The sequence below is a fragment of the Ictalurus punctatus genome, chromosome 28 (assembly GCF_001660625.3).
Source record: "Ictalurus punctatus breed USDA103 chromosome 28, Coco_2.0, whole genome shotgun sequence".
In the NCBI taxonomy this organism is placed as follows: domain Eukaryota; kingdom Metazoa; phylum Chordata; class Actinopteri; order Siluriformes; family Ictaluridae; genus Ictalurus; species Ictalurus punctatus.
In genome coordinates, this window is record NC_030443.2 from 17,160,958 (window position 1) to 17,179,461 (window position 18,504).

Here is an 18,504-nt window from a genome sequence, read left to right on the forward strand (position 1 = left end):
CAGGGTTAGGGTTCGACCCTCAAGTGATTTATTGCATTTATAAAACGGCACAAAAATACAGTAATTCGCAAGTGCACGAAATTGTTTTGCACGCTCTTTCACCGCGATGTTCGTCGGAAAACGAGACCTCCTAGCCGTACTCGTCTTCAACGCACGTGAATCGGAGAGGGCTTTGGCTGACCGCGCGTCGTGACGACGTCGAACGACGGGTCTCGGCCCGAATCTGCTGAAAATCTGCTTTCCTTTTGGAAAAAATGGCGAGCTCCTTCGAATATTGCGGCGTTTCCTTGATTTTGTGTTCGTTTCTGCGATCGCGAACTCTTGAAATCCCGGAGGGACTGAATGTAGTCTGTTAACACAAAGCTGTACGGCATTCAGCGGATGGGAAAATTGACTGTAATGTAATGGTTTTATTGCTTTAAATCCTGGCATCCTTGCAATATAATCCCATGAGCAGCCATCTCTGACCGAAGATCACATGATTATGAGCTACACATAACAGCCAACCCGTTTCCTAACCCACCCTACAACACTGCAGATGTTCATTATGGTTTGAGTGTAAAAAAACAACAACTGTTATTTACCAAAGTAAAAAAGAAAGCGAACTGTTGCTACGTTGAAGACTTCTGTAAGGCGAACGTTTATTTAATATTTATGGAAGGAGACTCCGGTGTCTGCGCTTCAGCACTGGGGACTTTGTGCTTCTCCAGTTTATCACTAACCTGACATGCTGCATTTTTGTCTTTTCAACTTCCAAGAGACACAGAAAGAGGAAGAGAAACTGCCGTGGTATGAGAGAAATTAAACACACCCTGTCCTCGGAAAATAAATGAACTCTGGGATGGTTAACGGACTTAATCGTCGATTATTTAACCCATAACTGTACGTCCTGAACTGTTCTGCATGACAACTGCATTAAGGTTTGATTGGTCTATTTAGCCTTCTCGACTTTTGTAATATTTATATCTTTGGACGCGGTGTGCAAGTCAGCATAGTACTGCATGTTTGTTGAGGATATCGGTCCGTCATCATTAAGGCAGCCTGCGTGCCTTAAGGACATAACGGATTAATGACTGACGCCGTGTCCCAACCGTTTAATCCAGACGCTTCTCATAAAAGCCTGCAGCTTCCAAAAACGGTTCAAATAAGCACCTGTGGAGATGTGAAGTGACATGACCAGCCTGGGGCGAGTGAACCTGATACCGAGGAAGTCCGTTAAGAAGGAGGAGCTGGAGAGCAGAACGGCGCTGTAGCACAGAGCAACGAGCGTGTAGAGCAAATCCATGCCTAGTCCATGCATTCCACCCAACGGTGCTGTAACAATAACAACAACAACAACAACAACATCAAAATACCGATCTCTCATTACATCAAACTGGAACTGATTCAGTTTTCCACTTCCCCAATGTGTGCTTCTATACTTTGGCGCAGGATCGATCTATCCATCTATCTATCTATCTATCTATCTATCTATCTATCTATCCCATACGTATATCCTAACATCTGCATGTATAAACTGTATGTACGTGCTTTGACCGACTTTGTTTCAATTCATTTTAAGTCATATATCATTTGTACAGTAATTTTAACAAGGCCATAAAGCAGCTTTACAGAAACCTGGATGTAGATTTAGATCCCTAACGAGCAAGCCAGAGATGACAAAAAAAAAAAAACCTCTCTGAGATGAAATGAAGAAGAAAACCAGACCTCACAATTTTACCCATCCTCTTCTGACTGACCTGGATAAGAGACGTTTTATGCTAGATCTGTATGCTATAAAGTGAAACAGTACTAAATGTGTTGAAAGGATGCGTAGTACGAGCGTATTGTGAATAGGAGTCACGGGAAACTCTTTGTTAAAAGTAAAACTAAGGAGGGGGGAAAAAAAAAAGAAAGCGATTCGAGTTTACCAAAATGGCCGCCTTCAGCTAAACATCAGGAAATGACATCGCTAAAGAGCTGGACGCTGTTTGAGACAGATATTTATACAAAACGTTTTCCCTTTCTCTAAACTAGCATTTCAACATCTGAACATCTGTTCAATAAATATATTCATTATAAAATGTTCCTAATTTGTATTTGGTGCCGACATGAATATGACGCTAATCACACCAAAGTGAAATGAAGTGAAGTGTGTGGTACCGGTATTGGAGAGGTTCTGTGCAGCGTGTAGTGTAAAGGCCACTCCGTAAATGAGCTGGTTCGTGCCTGTCGTGTTCTGCACTTGGATCCAGTTCGGGTCGGCGATGGCGGTGCAGAGGGACACCAGCGTGAAGCACTGACACACAGCGGCCGGGGATAAACTCAGCGTCAGCGGCATGGCTACAGGGGAAAAAAGACGAAAAGTTATTTATTTATTTATTTGTTTGTTTTAAATAAATCCTGATCAGTGTGATTACCACGGACGAGAATGCAACGCCTGTTTACTCAATACTCTCTTTTAAGACCAATCTTACTTGGTACTCAGTAAGTGAGCCATGTTGAAAAAATGCACACTAAAGTTTCGCAACACTTCAGTAAGGCCGACAGGAGAAACTCACGGAACAGCAGCAGATAATTATTGCTTCAGAAGACATTTCATTCATACTTCAACACTCCCCGGATGCGCATTTACTTGCCAGGAGGTTAATCTGCACAGGACGGGTTGCACAGTACAGAATATCTTGTTATTTCAAGGTTGTAGATTGTTATTTTAATCTTAATAACTGAAAATATGTCTCGTCATTAGTTAGCAATTCACCATTTCAAGATGTTATGTCATTATTTTGACATAACAAGACAGGTTGTTATTTTGTTATGTCTTCCAGACTCATCGTGTCTACTTGACATCTTGATATTTCGATGTATTACCTCATTATTCTGACGTAATATTGATAATCTCGTTTTAGATGTAGCGTCACTGGCATTCTACTGGAATGACGGGTAATTCACTCAAATGCATTTTGCTTATATTGTGATGTTTTCGACAACTTCCTTGCATTAACGTATTTCAACCAGAGTGGTCTCGGAATCCCAGTGGCGGCTCAACTGTACTGGCAGGTTAAGCAGCGCTCCACTATATACTCTATATCAACTGTTTAATAAACGTTAATCTTGATACAGTCATTATTCACAACTCCATACATTTTAAATTCTGCTCAAAATACCTTTGAGAGAACAGCATTTTTTTTTAAAAACCCTGCTATCTGAGCGACATAAGCCGACGTTCAGGTGATATGCTCAGCTTTCTAGATGTTGCACTATCGTATTTAGCTTCTATAGAAGTATTTCACCTAGTGGTCAAAAATGGGAACTGCAACAAGCACTAATTCCTCATTGGGACAAGAATCACACTGCCCCATACTCAGGGGAGAAGGACAAGCTTGCCAAATTGAGCTAGTTTAAAAAAAAATAAAAAATTCTCTGTGGCCACCAAGATCTTGTTTTATAGCAAATAATCATAACACATTTCAATAAACAAAGGAAAAGTCTAAGTGCAGACATGGTATTTATGATGTACAGAACTTCTATTGTAAGATATATTGCAAAGACTGGAAAAAAGAAATGTGGGGGGTTTAGGTGTGTATAATGTCCCTTATTTCCCACAGAACGGCTAGTTTCAGATCTTTTGAGGAAGGGAAACACACCTGCTGCTCAAAACAAAGGTTAAACAAAGCTCAAAACGAGCTGCCAGGCTGTACGCTGGACGAAATAAGATGTAAGATTATTATAGGGTTACTCACTAGATTGACTAAATTCACTATAAGTCAAATGTCATAAGTCTCTAAACTTCCATTTGTCTGAGGCTTATAATGTCACTATTAATGTCGTCCCGCACCCCAAAATCATTCAAATCCTTCAATATAGTTCCATAATGCTGCTTTAATCCATTATATTGAATAAAACTGGTATTCTCTGTCAGGGTTAAGCAGACAGACACATTTATTTTTGTCCTTACACGATGCCCTGATGCGCATGCCTTGGACATTAAAATGTATCAAATATCCACACGCGTGCTAATTTTAAATATGAGTAAGTAGTACTGTGATGGGAGGGGTGAGTATTTAGTGTGGAAATAGGTCTGTGTAATGTTCGGTGTTCGTATATTGATCTCTTAAAGAAAAGACATGTATTTTCATACTTCACTTTGTCTGATATACATTCAGGTAGCGTTTTCAGTAGAGATGGCACAGATCCGACATTCAGTAAATATATCGGGCCAGTACCAGCAAAAAATAATAATAATGATAACAATAATAAATGAATAAATAAGAATTTTTAAAAGGTGTATGGGATAGCGGAGAAAACATATTGATTGGAACATGATTATTTCGCATTGTGCAGCTGTCGCATATTTGGCTGATTAGATATCTGCATGAATGTACAAGTGTTCCTAATAAAGTGGATGCTGAATGTATATCTTTATCCATCCATCCACCTTCTGTACCGCTTATCCTTACTGGGTCGCAGGGAACCTGGGGGTGTACTACAGAAAGATTCTAACTTTAGAATCCTATCTTATCTGTTTGGTAACCATGGCAATTTCACTTAGGACCTCATTTAGGACAAAAGCTATTACAGATTAACATTTCCTAAGCAAATTATCTGATCTTAACTACAGATAAAGACAGAAAAAGGATATTACAGAAGCATCCTAACATGACAAAAAAATCCATAACTTTAAGACAACCCCACTGGTGTAATAACTTAAAACTTCTTTTGAAAGCCAACGATAGTAGTCACGTTACAACAGCCACGCTCGAGAATGGCGTTACATTTATTTATGATACAAGACGAAGAACTGCGATGTTCGATGGCGGAAAGACTTTTGGAGGAGCCAGATGATGTGCTGTGCTTTGAAAACAACGGGACAACACCGATAAACAGTTACAGACTTCCACGGAATACGATAACTCAGTTAGCACATGAAGTGCGACCAACATTACAGACGCCAACGAAGCGTCACGGAGCGTTACCGGTCATAGTGCAAGTGATTGAACGATTCGACATACTCCATTTTAAAGTGGAAAGTTTACTTCACACTTGTTGGTTGTAGGTGGTTGCTTGGTAACGGACCTGAGAGTTGATTATCGGACTCGATGGAGCAGTTGAAGACTTCTTAACTAGATTTTGTTAAGAATCCTAAATCGAGTGAAGATTTGCTTCTTGTAATACGAATTTAACTGATCAGGAGCCTATCCCAGGGAGCACTGGACACAAGGCGGGGTACACCCAATCCATCGCAGGGTACAATCACACACACACACACACACACACCCGTTCATACACTACGGACACTTTTGGACGTGCCAATCAGCCTACCATGCATGTCTTTGGACTGACGGAGGAAACCGGAGTACCCGGAGGAAACCCCCGCAGCACGGGGAGAACATGCGAACTCCACATACGCAGTACCACGGCGGGATTTGAACCCTCGACCGTGGATATTTTATACTCTCGGCCACACCCGCAGACAGTATGGATTTGCTTTCAGACAATAGGCTGCAAAGGTTTGAGCCAGACAAAGTTGTTTTAACCAAAAATGTAGATTTTTTTTTTTTGTGTGTGTGTGTGTGTGTGTGTGTGTTAATTATTTACTGTCATCATCATCACCACACGTTAACATGGAGACAGTGTAACATGCTGAAAGCCACTGCTACAAATGAAATCCTCCAGTTATAGATCACAAGGTTTTCATTTAAAACTGCTACATGGATTTAGAGTCTTGGAAAAGATCCTCAGTCAAATAATCGTGCTTCTGAATCCACCCTGAAGATCCAGTGGATTTAATCATGCTTTTAAACGCAGCACGAAAAGAGATTAAATTCCATCTAAAGACAAATAGAAATCCCGTGACAGTGCACACTGACTATTCCAGGGTTTTCATTCATTTTCATAATAATAATAATAATAATAATAATAATAAAAGAACACAACAGAATTGATGCTAGATACTCACTCACCTGCACAGTTTTATCTCCTTTTTCCCCACATCACCAGATGGACCTATATTTAATAAGGACAATCAACTATCTGACAGCTTGATGTTTACAATGAAAACATTTTAATCTCCCGGATGTCCGGATGTAGCCCGAGGCATAGGACATAACGCAAAGCACAAACACTGGAATAAAAATACATTTAACAATTAAAATAATAATGAAATAAAATAAATAAACCCGTTTTTTTTGTTGTTTAACTTCTCGAGCAGAAGCGAAACAAAACTGGAGTCCTTTCTGGCGACACGGTGAGGCTCAATCCTCAGTCACACTCTCTGGGATAGTAAGTGCACTACATAGGTTGTATTGTCTATCCCTGGGTAGTGGGTTTGTATAGCGAGTAAGCAGGCGTTTGGAGCTTAACCTCGTTGCGTAAGATGACGTTATGTACAGGGATTTAAAGATAACAGCGACCCCGTGTGGCCGACCTGAGAAACAACAACCGTGAATAAATATATATAAATAAATAAATAATGAGTGAAATCAGCTGACTGGTTGATTCATTTCCGTTACGGTGTACACAATGTTCTTGGATGTACAAACTACGCAAAACATGTTAATTCGCTTATATTTTTACGTTATTATGATGATTATTGTTGTTGTTAAATATTACTATTTATTAAGTAGATCAGTATTTATTAAATGCTGTCATTACTATATGTTCAACTCAATTCCATTCTATTTTTATTCACAAAGCAGCTTTACAGAAATATATCAATTCAGGATATAAATTTTACGTTGCTCTCTAATGAGTAAGCAAGAGGTGACGGTGGTAAGGAAATATTCCCCGAGAAGACATGAAGAAGAAACCTTTGAGAAGGAACCAGACTCGAAAGGGAACCCATGCTCATCTGGGTGAACAACGAAGAGTACGATTATAAATAATTCCCTTCTATAACTGTGTACTACGTGGTCAAAAAGTGCAGTTGTATAAATAACCAGGAAATTCGCTACAGTTCTCACAGGAAGTGTGTTTCGTTCAAGTTATTGCCTGTTCACTGGTGATGGAGACTCGAGCAAAACTGTTCATGGTAATTGCAGTCCTAAAATTATGGGAACAAAACTGTCGATATCAATTGCAGTTCAAAGCCATCTACAAGACTTTGAAGTGCTACCAGTCGCAGTAATCTCATTGATGTTTAGGCTGCACCATGTGGGGCCATCTTCAGCAGCACCGAGGAGTACCTAATGAAAAAAACGATTCACAAAAAGCTCAACTAAACAAATGTTTTCAGCCTGGACTTAAACACTGAGACCGACTCGGAGTCCCGAACACTAATTGGAAGGCTGTGCCATAACTGTGCAGCTTTGTAAAAGAAAGCTCCGCCCCCTGCTGTAGCCTTCAGTATTCAAGGTACCAACAAAGAGCCTGCACCTTTATCGCCGCTATTATTATTATTAATTATATATCACAATTCTAAAACTTTGTTTGAACTGCATTCAGCTGATATTTCTATCCTCTAGTCCCTCTTTGCTCTTATAATAACCTCCATTCTGTTTCACTGTCCAATGAGACAATCCCAGTCATTTCTACACCTCCTGGGTGACTTCTTACACTGGATAAAATCTGTAAGGGTTCATTTCAGACACCTTGTATTTTACTGGAAATTAAATCATGCTTCTTTTTTTTTTCATTCCTGGTCTTGAAGACAATAAATCTAAGAATAACAAGTGGAAAAAACCCTGACGTTGAATGTAAAGACGAAAAGATTCATGAAACCACCAAACATTGTCCAGCCCACTTTTATTTAAAAGTACGTCTCTCACAAATGTAATCAGTGTGGTGGGAAATGCTGCACAGTGTCTGTTAATCTTGCTGAGTGTGTGGCTATTTAAAAAAAAAAAAAAAAAAAAAAAAAAAAAAAAAAGAGTGTATTCAGGAGGTGGTGTGAATCGTAGGACTCAGGTTGATGAGCATGTTACTGGCTTGCACGAGTTCAGTTATGGAGACTCTTCCTCTCTGTTTGATGAACTGAGCCACGGCGTCCAATTCCTCCGGAGTGATGAAGATAAACTTCCCCCTGTCGTCGATCACTCCTGCAGACGGCAGAAAACCGTCGGCAGAAATAACCAGAACATCAGAAGGATGTTTACTTAGTCAGTAAGTGTCAATAAATTTTTAATTTTTTTAAAAAAGGTGATTTTCTTTAGTTTTACGTCTTTAAGCTCACAAACCTGTAATTGTACCTTCCGCTATCAGGTCCTGCAGCCTGGCGATGGCATCCTACAACAAACAGAAAAGCCACTTTATATTCGCACTACCCGTCAAAAGTTTAGACACACTCATTCCTTATGTTTATTTCCACATTTTATAATAATAATAATAATAATAATAATAATAATAATAATAATAATGAAGTCATCAAAACTCTGGAGTAACACGAATGCAACTATGGGAATTATGTTGTGATAAAAACCCCCAAAATAAATCAAAATAATTTAGTATTTTAGCATCTTCAAAGTAGACACGCTTTTTGCCTAGAATTTCCAGAAATGTATTCTTGGCGTTTTCTTGAGGAATTTCCCTGAGATGATTTTTAAACAGTATTAAAGGAGTTCACACCGACGCCGGACTCTTATCGGCTGCTTTTCAGAATATTTCGCTTCTGAGTCGTCCGTTTAAATAAAGATTTTTTTTTTTTATAAATAAAATGTTAGTTTTCTAATGAAAGAAACGAATACGTCACCACGATTATATTTTCCATCTACAACACCGATTTCAAACAGTTTATCATACACCTTCAGATCAAAAGGTTTTTAAGATCATGGGAAACGTTCCAGTCAAGTGTCCACAAACTTTTGACCGATGCTGTGTATGTATATGTATATATAATCTTCAGTAAGTGGTTTGTCTTGGTCAGGGTGGTGGTGAATCCAGAGCCTGTCGCAGGTACACTGGATGGTTATAAGTTACATTCTGCTTTAATAGTAATTCTTTCAGAACTAAAACAATAGTTTGCCATTTTTTTTAGACCTGTGTGCAATGTGAGTTTGAAAATATAACCACGTTCCTCCCAAGCATAAGGGACATCAACAAGGACGTGCTTTTTCTAATACGCACCTGAGTGCGCATTTCAAAATGAGATGCCAAGTCCTCTAACAGCACCACCTTGGAGTCCTGCAAAAACACAGCAGTTAAACACGTAAGAAACAGCAACATAAGAAACAGAGCGATAAATTAAATATGTTTAAACGAACGAGAGAACAATTCTGTACCTTCACGTACTGGATAAACTCTTGGAGCAGGTTGCGAGACTGACAAGAAATAAAGAACAGAATTGTCAAATCTTCGAAGATTAGATGATGATCTTCGTAAAAAAAAATAATAATTTACATGTTTTTAAAAAAGTATTATAGTGTGTGTGAAATCGGTGTGTTAATGCAGAACTAAAAATCAGAGTCGTCACCTCCTGTTCGGTCAGCTCCTCTGCTTCTCCCTGCTCCTCGACGACAAAGGATGCTTTGAGTTTCTGATACTCCTCTTCCTCTTTCCTCTCCTGTTCCTCTTTAGCACGACGCTGCTCCTCCTCCTGACAGAGCCACGGGAAAAAATAAATAAAATAAATAAATAAATGCACGTGTTGGACCAACAATGATTCCCTGGTTACATGTGTGATAATTAGAGACTAATATTAAAATTTATTTACATACTAATCTGATAACTTAAATAACTTTTCATTTGAACTCTTAATGGAATTTGACCCGGAGATGCATGGGAAAGTGGTAAGACACCCATATAAAACAAAAAAAAACACAACAAAAGTATTCATAATCATTAATGGAGTGTAGTGACACCTGGTGGCTACTCCGAGTACTTCAGCTTTACACTGACCTCTTTCTGTTCCTGCAGTCTCTCTTTCTCTTCTTCTTTCTTTCTCTCCTGCTCTCTCAGCTCCTGCATGCGCTTCCTCTCCTCTCGCTCCTCCATCTCCACCTGCCACACACACAAAGACAAAAAAAATAAATAAAAAAACACTCATCACAGCGGGACTTCTTTTAGACTTTAAAATAACACGCACGTCGTGTTTGACTTTCATCAACTGTTTGGGACACAAAGACAGTTTGCACTCATGCCCCAAAATGTAATATAAACGTGACCCGAAATCAAAGTGGAAAAGAATTTGACACACACTGAAAATGCAAGCATGAATCTGATGTATATTGATCAAACTGCATGGATTCGTTAAAACCATTAGGCATTAAGTCACAATTAAGTCAAAGGGATGACTCGAAAAAGCTAATATTAGAGCGGAGTTAAACTGCCGACTCGAAGAGCCGAGTATTAGAGCAGAGGTGAAAAGCCAAGTCAAAGAAATGACTCAAAAAGCAAAACTGAGACAAAGAGCCGAGTATTGGAGCCGAGTATTATAGCAGAGTTGAAGAGCCGATTCAAAGAGCAGAGTCGAAGAGCCGATTCGAAGAGCAGAGTCAAAGAGATGACTCAAAGTCCCATGTATTGGAGCCAAGTATTAGAGCCGAGTCAAAAAGCCGAACGACACATAACTAGCTTGAATGGTCTACAGCAACTGAGCAACTGCTTGGCTTATGAATGATTCTGTTGTTTTTAAAGGGTCACTAAAGTAAATTACTTAACACTGATCAACTGCAGATTCGGAATGCACTTGGAGACTGTCTGAGCAGGGCTGTTGTTAAAAGCACTATACAAATAAACAATAATTAAAATATTGCTGTTTTGTCACTCGCTAGTGCAAACACTGTGAGATGTCCATAATCTCCCACCTCTCTCTGTGCTCTCCTGGCTTGCTTTTCCTCCAGCTTCCTCTGCTTCTTAGCGCCCACTTTCCCTGTAGCCTGAGGTCTCTCTTCAGCCTGGGGACTTTCAACCTCCTCATCTTCATCTACCTCTACATCAAGGTTTTCTAAAAAAACAACAACAAAAAAGACACAAAACATACCATTTAGATGAGAAATAGCACACATAGAGGATTTCACCAAATGGAAATTGTTTGTACCAATCTCGGGGGCATCTCGCTGTGCACGTCTCTGTGCCATCATCCTGTCCAGGCCTCGGCGACGGCGTGGCATTCCTGCTCCGCGATCCTCTGCCACGCGTGGTGGCGCAGCAACCCGTGCGATGACATTCTGCCGGTCCTCACGGTCAGCTACTGACAGACAAAGCAGACGAATCGTTTACATTATAAAAATAATCCAGTCCATCATTTTATTTCATCAGAAAAATAAAATAAAATAAAAAAGTTCGAAGTGTGTGTTCCCTTAAGTGAATGAATCTTTCATAGCTGGCAACATGTACACGATAAAGGAAATATACGAGTCATCTTGCACTAGAAACCTGTTTCATTTGACTCACTAATAAGCGCCGACTCTTCCGACTCCCAAGTTACACACGAGTACATACAGGACATCAACAAGCAGCAAATTGCCTCATACACACAGCTGAGATTCACTCTCACACACCTCACCCTCAACACTAATCTGTGAATGCATTTTAATTCATTTACTCAAGAATTACGGCATGGCATACATTACAAAATATGAAAAACACTCAAATGGCTCGTATTTGCGACTCAGCCGTCAACGTTCACCCAAAAGAGCCGACTCGGAGAGTCGACTCAGAGAGCCTTCTGTGAAGCAGCAAACTGCCTCATATACAACACTGCGATTCTCTCACACACTTAGCATTTTACACCAATCCGTGAATGCATTCGACTAAATTGACTAAAGAATAATGGCATTACATACATCTACAAAATATAAAAACACTCAAACAACACGTGTATGCGAAAAGAGCCGACTCAGAGAGTTGATTCAAAAATCCTACTCAAAGAGTAGGGCCACCTAGGAGAGCCGATTCAGTAAACCGACTCCTTCGCTAACGACACACCACACCACTATTACACGTAGCTGACATGGACGTACTGTATATATCGCACATTGTTGCAAATATTCCTGCCATTCTGCTGTTAAAATGTCAACAGATAGAATGTCGAAGACTTTCTCCAACATCTCATTTTAAACATATTCTGACAACTCCAGCGAGCCGGCTAGTTAGCGTTTAGCTTTCTGGGAAATAAATACATAAATAAATAAATAAACTTGTCGGGATTTCTTTAGCGAGGTTTTACTCTCACCTTCTGTTGTGCTTCCACGGATTCTCACGGCGAATATGATCAGAACAATTAAAATCGCCGCTGCTACGAGATAAACAACGACATCCATTGCAGCTTCAATACAATTTACCTACATAACCACATTCGACAGCAATGACGCCACTTATGCCTCTGTGTGTATATTATTTTATTTTAGAGCGCCACCCAGCGGCGCCATGTTCCACAGCCTCAATCCTCTGCTGCAAGTGTAGTGTACCACATGGCGTGTTTACCAACTTTTATTAAATCTTCCCATCCTATATTATTCATTTTAAAGAACATATAATAAAACAAATTTTCTAGTCATATATGAATACTATCAGCATTCTTTATCCTCTTTCGACAGAACGAGAGAAAGAGAGGAAAGTAACTTTTTGTTTGTTTACGAGTCTTACGGAAATGCGTGGAGCGTTTCTTAATTTTCCCTACATATTGTTTATTCTAAATCAAGCTGCAAATCCAAATAACCTGTTTTCAGTCATTAAAACTTTTAGTGAGCATGCCATACTCGTTATGTTATGTTATGCATATTAGTTATGCAAAATGGTTACAACTATATATTTAAGCTAAACAAATATCTAGAGAGATAGGCGGATACAAAAGTACGAATAAAACGAGCAAATAAGCTCAAATGAAAACAATATAAAAGTGAAAAAGATTTTAATGTTGTTAGCTCAGTTAAAAATCCTGGAAAATGTTTGAATAGATTGGTTTGGTGGAAAGAAATTCAAATGTTATTACTCATTCATCTAACCTTCCCCTGAATGCAGCACAGACTGGAAGAACGTTGAATCAGACTAACCTAAAAATGTCCTCTGAAGGGCATCCTAATGATGAATTGAGCCATTATTGTATAATTTAATACTCAAAATTAGTAACACTTATGCTATTAACAGTGATGTACTTGGAAACAATAGTCACAAGCAAAGTAACATCTGTGTATCTTTACTGATGAAGTTTGGTGCTTCCGAATATCAGGTCTGACTCGTACTGGTTCTGCCTGCTTGCTGGGATGGTTTACGTTGTAAATTCTTTCAGTGCCCAGGATTTTGTTGCGACCTCCTGCTTCAGTCTGGAATATTCCTCCGCCAGGACTTCAAACTCTCTGCCGTAGATCTCGAAGGACGCCAGTCTGGACTCCAGCGACTGTTTCTCCATGTGGCACGCCTTCAGCTCAGCACTGAGCTTCTCTCTGAGAGGAGAGGAAAAGCGGAAAAAAAAGTCACGGTAAATAAGTAATAATTGAATAAGTTTTATTTATACTGGCAAGAAAGAAAGAAAGAAAGAAAGGCAAGGTAAAAAAGGAACCAGAACGCAAATGGAAGATAAAACAGTAAGGAGAAAAAGTAGGACAAGGTAAAAAAGAAAGTAAAATAGAAGAAGTTAAATAGAAGAAAGTTAACTCAAACTAAAAAGAATAAAGAAAGTGCAAAAAAGAGCAAATGGGAAGCAAATGTGAAGGAAAGATGAAATGGAAAAGAAAATAGGGAGAAGAATGAAAGTGCATGAAAGGGCAAAAGAAAAAGAAAGAAAGAATGAAAGAAAGAAAGAAAGAAAGAAAGAAAGAAAGAAAGAAAGGGCATAAGAAAATGAAAGAGAGCAAAAGAAAAAGAGCATAAGAAAGAAAGAAAGAAAGAAAGAAAGAAAGAAAGAAAGGGCATAAGAAAAAAGAAAGAAAGAAAGAAAGAAAGAAAGAAAGGGCATAAGAAAGGGCATAAGAAAGGGCATAAAAAGAAAGAAAGAAAGAAAGAGCATACCAAAGGGCATAAAAAGGAAGAAAGAAAGAAAGAAAGGCATAAGAAAGAAAGAGCGAAAGAAAGAAAGAGCAAAAGAAAGAAAGAAAGGGCATAAGAAAATGAAAGAAAGAGAGCAAAAGAAAGAAAGAGCATAAGAAAGAAAGATAGAAAGAAAGGGCATAAGAAAAAGAAAAAGAAAGAAAGGGCATAAGAAAGGGCATAAAAAGAAAGAAAGAAAGAAAGAAAGAAAGAAAGAAAGCATACGAAAGGGCATAAAAAGAAAGAAAGAAAGAAAGAAAGAAAGAAAGAAAGAGCATACGAAAGGGCATAAAAAGAAAGAAAGAAAGAAAGAAAGAAAGAAAGAGCATACGAAAGGGCATAAAAAGAAAGAAAAAGAAAGAAAGGCATAAGAAAGAAAGAAAGAGCGAAAGAAAGAAAGGGCATAAGAAAGAAAGAAAGGGCATAAGAAAGAAAGAAAGGGCATAAGAAAAAGAAAGAAAAGGTAATGCTCTGATTTAACACATTGATTTAACATTTCCACTTGAGGTACATCTTCATGTTTATGCTGAAAGAAAGAAAGATGGAGTGGTTTTGTTAAAGACGGAGTGATGAACTTTACTCACGTGATTTTCTGATGTGCTGCGATCTTATCTCGTGTGTAGGAGTCGAGCTGCACCTCCAGCATCTCTGCCCTGTAGATATACAGCGACATTAGTGCCAGGATTAATGCCTCAGGTTAAACACACACACGCACATTTCAGGAGAGAACCAGAGCACCAATAAGAAATAGAGGAAAAGCAGGTGAAACTCCACACAGAAATGTTACTGAAGCAGGTGAGTAATATTCTTGTGAGGAAGGTTAGTGATGATTTAAACACAACACTAAACTGGGAACTATAATCTCCATTAGCATCGCAGCTCCAGCAGAAAACTAAAGAAGTGAACGTCGGAGAATAAAGGTCTCCGCTGATCAGGTACGTTAAAGGAGGAAGGCACGTGTAGGCTGTAATAAAACAACAAATAAATGTTAAAAAGCAGAAAAGAGATTACCTTATCTTCTGAATTCCAATCTCACATTTGGCCTCAAAGTATTCAATCTTCTTCCTGTCGAGTTCTTTCTGCACGTTGAGTCGGAGGTCGAGGACAAGCGTCTGTAGGAGCTGCATGCATTCCAGCAGTTCCTGTCAGAACACAAACACAATAAACATGACCTCGGTGCGTTTTGATCAAATTACTCGGATTCCTCAAGACCATTAGGTCTGTGTGATACAAATCAAATTTTCAACAGGGTCATAGGAGTCGAACGATCTCTGAACCAATAAAAAAAAACTCGATCCGCAGAGGGCCGACTCGCAGAGTAAACGAAAGAGCCGATTCAAAGAGAGTTGATTCAGAGATCCGACTCGAATCGCGGTTTGTCGGATCTCCGAGAGATGAATCGAATCACAGAGACAATTAGAGCGAGGCGACCCATAGAGAACAGACTTGGAGAGAGCCGACTAAGAGAGCCGACAAACCGACTCGGAGAGGCGATTCAGAGAGATACCCGGCTCAGAGATCCAGAAGAGCCGAAAAGCAGAGTTGGAGAGAGATGATTCAATGAAATGTGAGTCGGAACGAGCATGTGAAAAAAAGCAGAGCCAATTCAGAGACAGCTGACTCAAAAATCTGAAAAGACGGCTCAGAGCCGATTCAAAGAAAGTCGACTCCAAGATCAGGCAAGCCAACCCAAAGAGCCCGACCTGCAAAGAGCCCGGGCCCCATAGAGCCCGAGCCCCATAGAGCCCGAGCCCCATAGAGCCCGAGCCCCATAGAGCCCGAGCCCCATAGAGCCCGAGCCCAACCCCCCAGTGACTCACAGAGAGGTAGGAGTGAGTTTGGCGCTGCAACAGGGTGCCGTTCTCTCGGTTCTTCTCAGTCAGACTCTCTGCTCTGCTGCGCTCGCTCTCCAGCAGTCCTGGCAGCTTCGAAAGCTTCACACACCTGAGACCCTCGCTTTCATTTTCTAAAACACAAAACAGAACTTTAGTTGTCATCGTCGTCGTTATCCCAGATGCTGTACAATGCCGGAGCTCTGACTTCAGCTTCCAGAACATGTCAAATAAAACCCCAGTTTGGTCGTAATGTACAACGTGTATTTTCTGGATGTGGGTTGAGATGGTGTAAGCGGTTTACCCCACTCGGGCTGGTAGTAGGAGAGGAGGTTAAAGAGTTTCTTCTTCAGGTGCTTCTGCAGTTCTATCGGTAGCCTCTGTTTCATTTGCCACACGTCCTGTTTGGAGAGAAACGTTTCTCGCTGAAAACGGCCAGGTTAATACCTTTCAATCGGACAGTTTTTAAACTCGCACGTTCATCTTACTCTGCTGCGTGTGTGTTTAAGTTAAGGGGTGAATACGTGTGATAGAAATCTACCTGTTGTGGAGGCAGCTGACTCAGCACTTTCTCAGCAGAGAGCCCCAGGACGAGGGGTTGCTCCTGGCCGACGGTGCCGCTCGGGTCCAGCTGCCGGACGCACCGAGCCACCAGCAAACACCGCTCCAGAGTGAGATAGAACTGCACAGAGAAGCACAATTAGAGTTAATAGTCATTTTCTATCCATATATCATCAATGACAGGATACGCTAATGCTAACAACAACAGCGCTGTTGTAAACAGAAATTTTTAGCTTATTAACCTGGAGTTTTGACTAGCTGTAAACTGTAAAACCTTCTTGTTAATACTGTAAGCGTTCTTGTTAATAACACAACGGTTATAGTCTCCTACCGTGTCCTCGGCTGGTCCTACCCTGTCGTGGTGCTGCCTGAAGCGATATTCCTGGACCATCTCTTGCAGGATTCTGTGCACGCTTTCCAAGCGGAGCCATCCCAACTTCTGCGCCCGGAGCTCCTTCTCTGCCTGCACGGGAAAATCGTTTCGTTTTTACTTCCTCATCCACAAATAGACCTCAACACCAACAACCTCACTGTCTCATAGTTGCGAGTCAGTGTCACTAGTCATGTAACGCTCATCATGAACTATTTCTAGAAAATACATATTTGCACCCCCCCCCACCACCATGCACGGATTGGACTTGTTTGTCCAGCACGTCCCACAGATGCTCGATCGGATTGAGATCTGGGTAATTTGGAGGTCGAGTCAACACCTTGAACTCTGTCATGTTCCTCAAACCGTTCCTGAATAATTTTTTTTGCAGTGTGGCAGGGAGCATTATCCTGTTGAAAGAGTCTACTGCAATTAGGGAACAGCGTTACCATGAAGGGGTGTACTTGGTCTGCAACAATGTTTAGGTAGGTGGTACATGTCAAAGTAACATCCACATGAATGCCAGGACCCGAGGTTTGACCGGTTGGTGGCTATGCAACTGACCCAGTCATCTAGCAATCAGAAATATCTCAGATCCTTACGCTTGCCCATTTTTCCTGACTCCAACACATCAACTTCGAGAACTGACTCTTCACATGCTGCCTAATATAGCCCACCCCTTGACAGGTGCCACTATAACGAGATCATCGATGTTATTCACTTCACCCACCAGTGGTTTTAAAGTTATGGCTCATGTTTTTTTTATACCTATTATATTTATTTTCCATGTTTTGCATCCACATTTACATCTAATTAAAACCAGCGGGACTCGTGCAATCCAGACTGGAGCGTGACTACCTTTTCCAGCTCTTTTCTCAAGGGTAAAGTCAGTCCGGTGCGATCCACGTGCTGTGACAGCGTAGCCAGGAGCTTGCAGAACAGAGGGTTCTGGATCAGATCATTTTCGGTCAGATGGCACAGCGGGAACGCGGACAAAACTGAAGTGACAAGAAGAGTGAGAGTGAGAGAGATATGGGGAATGACGCAACCTACAGTTTCCATAAAGACGCTATACAAATACATCATAAATGACGAAACACACCATATGAACCCCTGCCTATCACACGCATATGTACTAGTTGAACATCCTAAAAACTACATACGGGCGTGATAGTCAGGTGTCCACAAACCTTTGGCCATAGAGTGTATAAGCAAATGTCAACAGCTTATTGAAACTGCCATTACATACAGTATGAACATCTGAAGAGAGACGTGTACCTTGCTGATGCAGACTGTCTCCTTTACCCACGGATGAATCTGGACACGGCAGCATCACAACCTTTACAGCAGAAGACGTCAAAAAAAATATAAATAAACAAAATGAATAATACAGTGTTAAATATATCAACTGGTGCAACAGAGGAAGAGGAGGAGGAAGAGGAGGAGGAGGAGGCTGTCTTGTCCCTTACTAACTAGCTAATCCATTCCAAGAGTAACCCAATAAGCCGACTAGCTAGAAACCTCAGTCCAGTCCGTACAAATCCTCTTCGTTTAACTATTATTTATCAAAAAAAAACTGTTAGAAAACTTCACAGATTGTTTAGATAACTTACAATTATGTTTTGCTTTAGCAACGCCTTCTGTTATTTGTATTTACCGCCAGCATAAACAACTTCGGCGTTCGAGTTCTTCTTCGTCGTCTTCTTTTTCTTCTTGAATTAAATTGGTTAACGTCCAACGTTACTGTGTATTACCGCCACCTGTTGGACTGGAGTAGGTACGCCAGAGCTTCTTACTTTTAATGCATAAAAAATCTTATTTTTATTTATTTATTTAATTATTTATTTATATCTTTTAAAT

The 18,504-nt window shown here is 40.3% G+C and overlaps 3 protein-coding genes across 4 annotated transcripts in view; all 3 read right to left on the reverse strand.

Annotated features, from left to right (window-relative positions):
* The window catches only part of LOC108260366 (transmembrane protein 127), an 11,842-nt gene extending 5,588 nt beyond the window's left edge, over positions 1-6,254 (reverse strand). The window contains exons 1-3 of the mRNA XM_017460610.3: positions 5,943-6,254; positions 2,143-2,322; positions 1,153-1,314 (exon numbers count right to left, since the gene is read on the reverse strand). Of these exons, the coding sequence (XP_017316099.1) occupies positions 1,153-1,314; positions 2,143-2,320 (340 nt within the window). The 5' untranslated portion in view covers positions 2,321-2,322; positions 5,943-6,254. The remainder of the gene's footprint in view (positions 1-1,152; positions 1,315-2,142; positions 2,323-5,942) is intronic.
* A 1,451-nt stretch (positions 6,255-7,705) lies between these two features.
* On the reverse strand, positions 7,706-12,248 carry ddrgk1 (DDRGK domain containing 1). 2 transcript variants are annotated; one of them, XM_017460752.3, is made up of 9 exons: positions 12,089-12,248; positions 10,952-11,104; positions 10,719-10,858; positions 9,811-9,912; positions 9,386-9,508; positions 9,195-9,233; positions 9,040-9,096; positions 8,154-8,202; positions 7,706-8,015 (listed from the first exon to the last, which is right to left on the reverse strand). In XM_017460752.3, the coding sequence occupies exons 1-9, from the start codon at positions 12,174-12,176 to the stop codon at positions 7,855-7,857; spliced, it is 912 nt and encodes a 303-aa protein (XP_017316241.1). In that variant the 5' UTR covers positions 12,177-12,248; the 3' UTR covers positions 7,706-7,854. The 2 variants fall into 2 exon arrangements, with proteins under 2 accessions (XP_017316241.1, XP_017316242.1); XM_017460753.3 differs by having other exon boundaries at positions 10,952-11,101; positions 12,089-12,247.
* Positions 12,249-12,749: 501 nt separating this feature from the next.
* Positions 12,750-18,373, reverse strand: haus4 (HAUS augmin-like complex, subunit 4). The gene is made up of 10 exons (XM_017460751.3): positions 18,258-18,373; positions 17,923-17,983; positions 17,503-17,642; positions 16,606-16,737; positions 16,255-16,395; positions 16,018-16,114; positions 15,702-15,847; positions 14,893-15,023; positions 14,466-14,534; positions 12,750-13,298 (listed from the first exon to the last, which is right to left on the reverse strand). The coding sequence occupies exons 2-10, from the start codon at positions 17,975-17,977 to the stop codon at positions 13,124-13,126; spliced, it is 1,086 nt and encodes a 361-aa protein (XP_017316240.1). The 5' UTR covers positions 17,978-17,983; positions 18,258-18,373; the 3' UTR covers positions 12,750-13,123.
* Between the last annotated feature and the right edge of the window lie 131 nt (positions 18,374-18,504).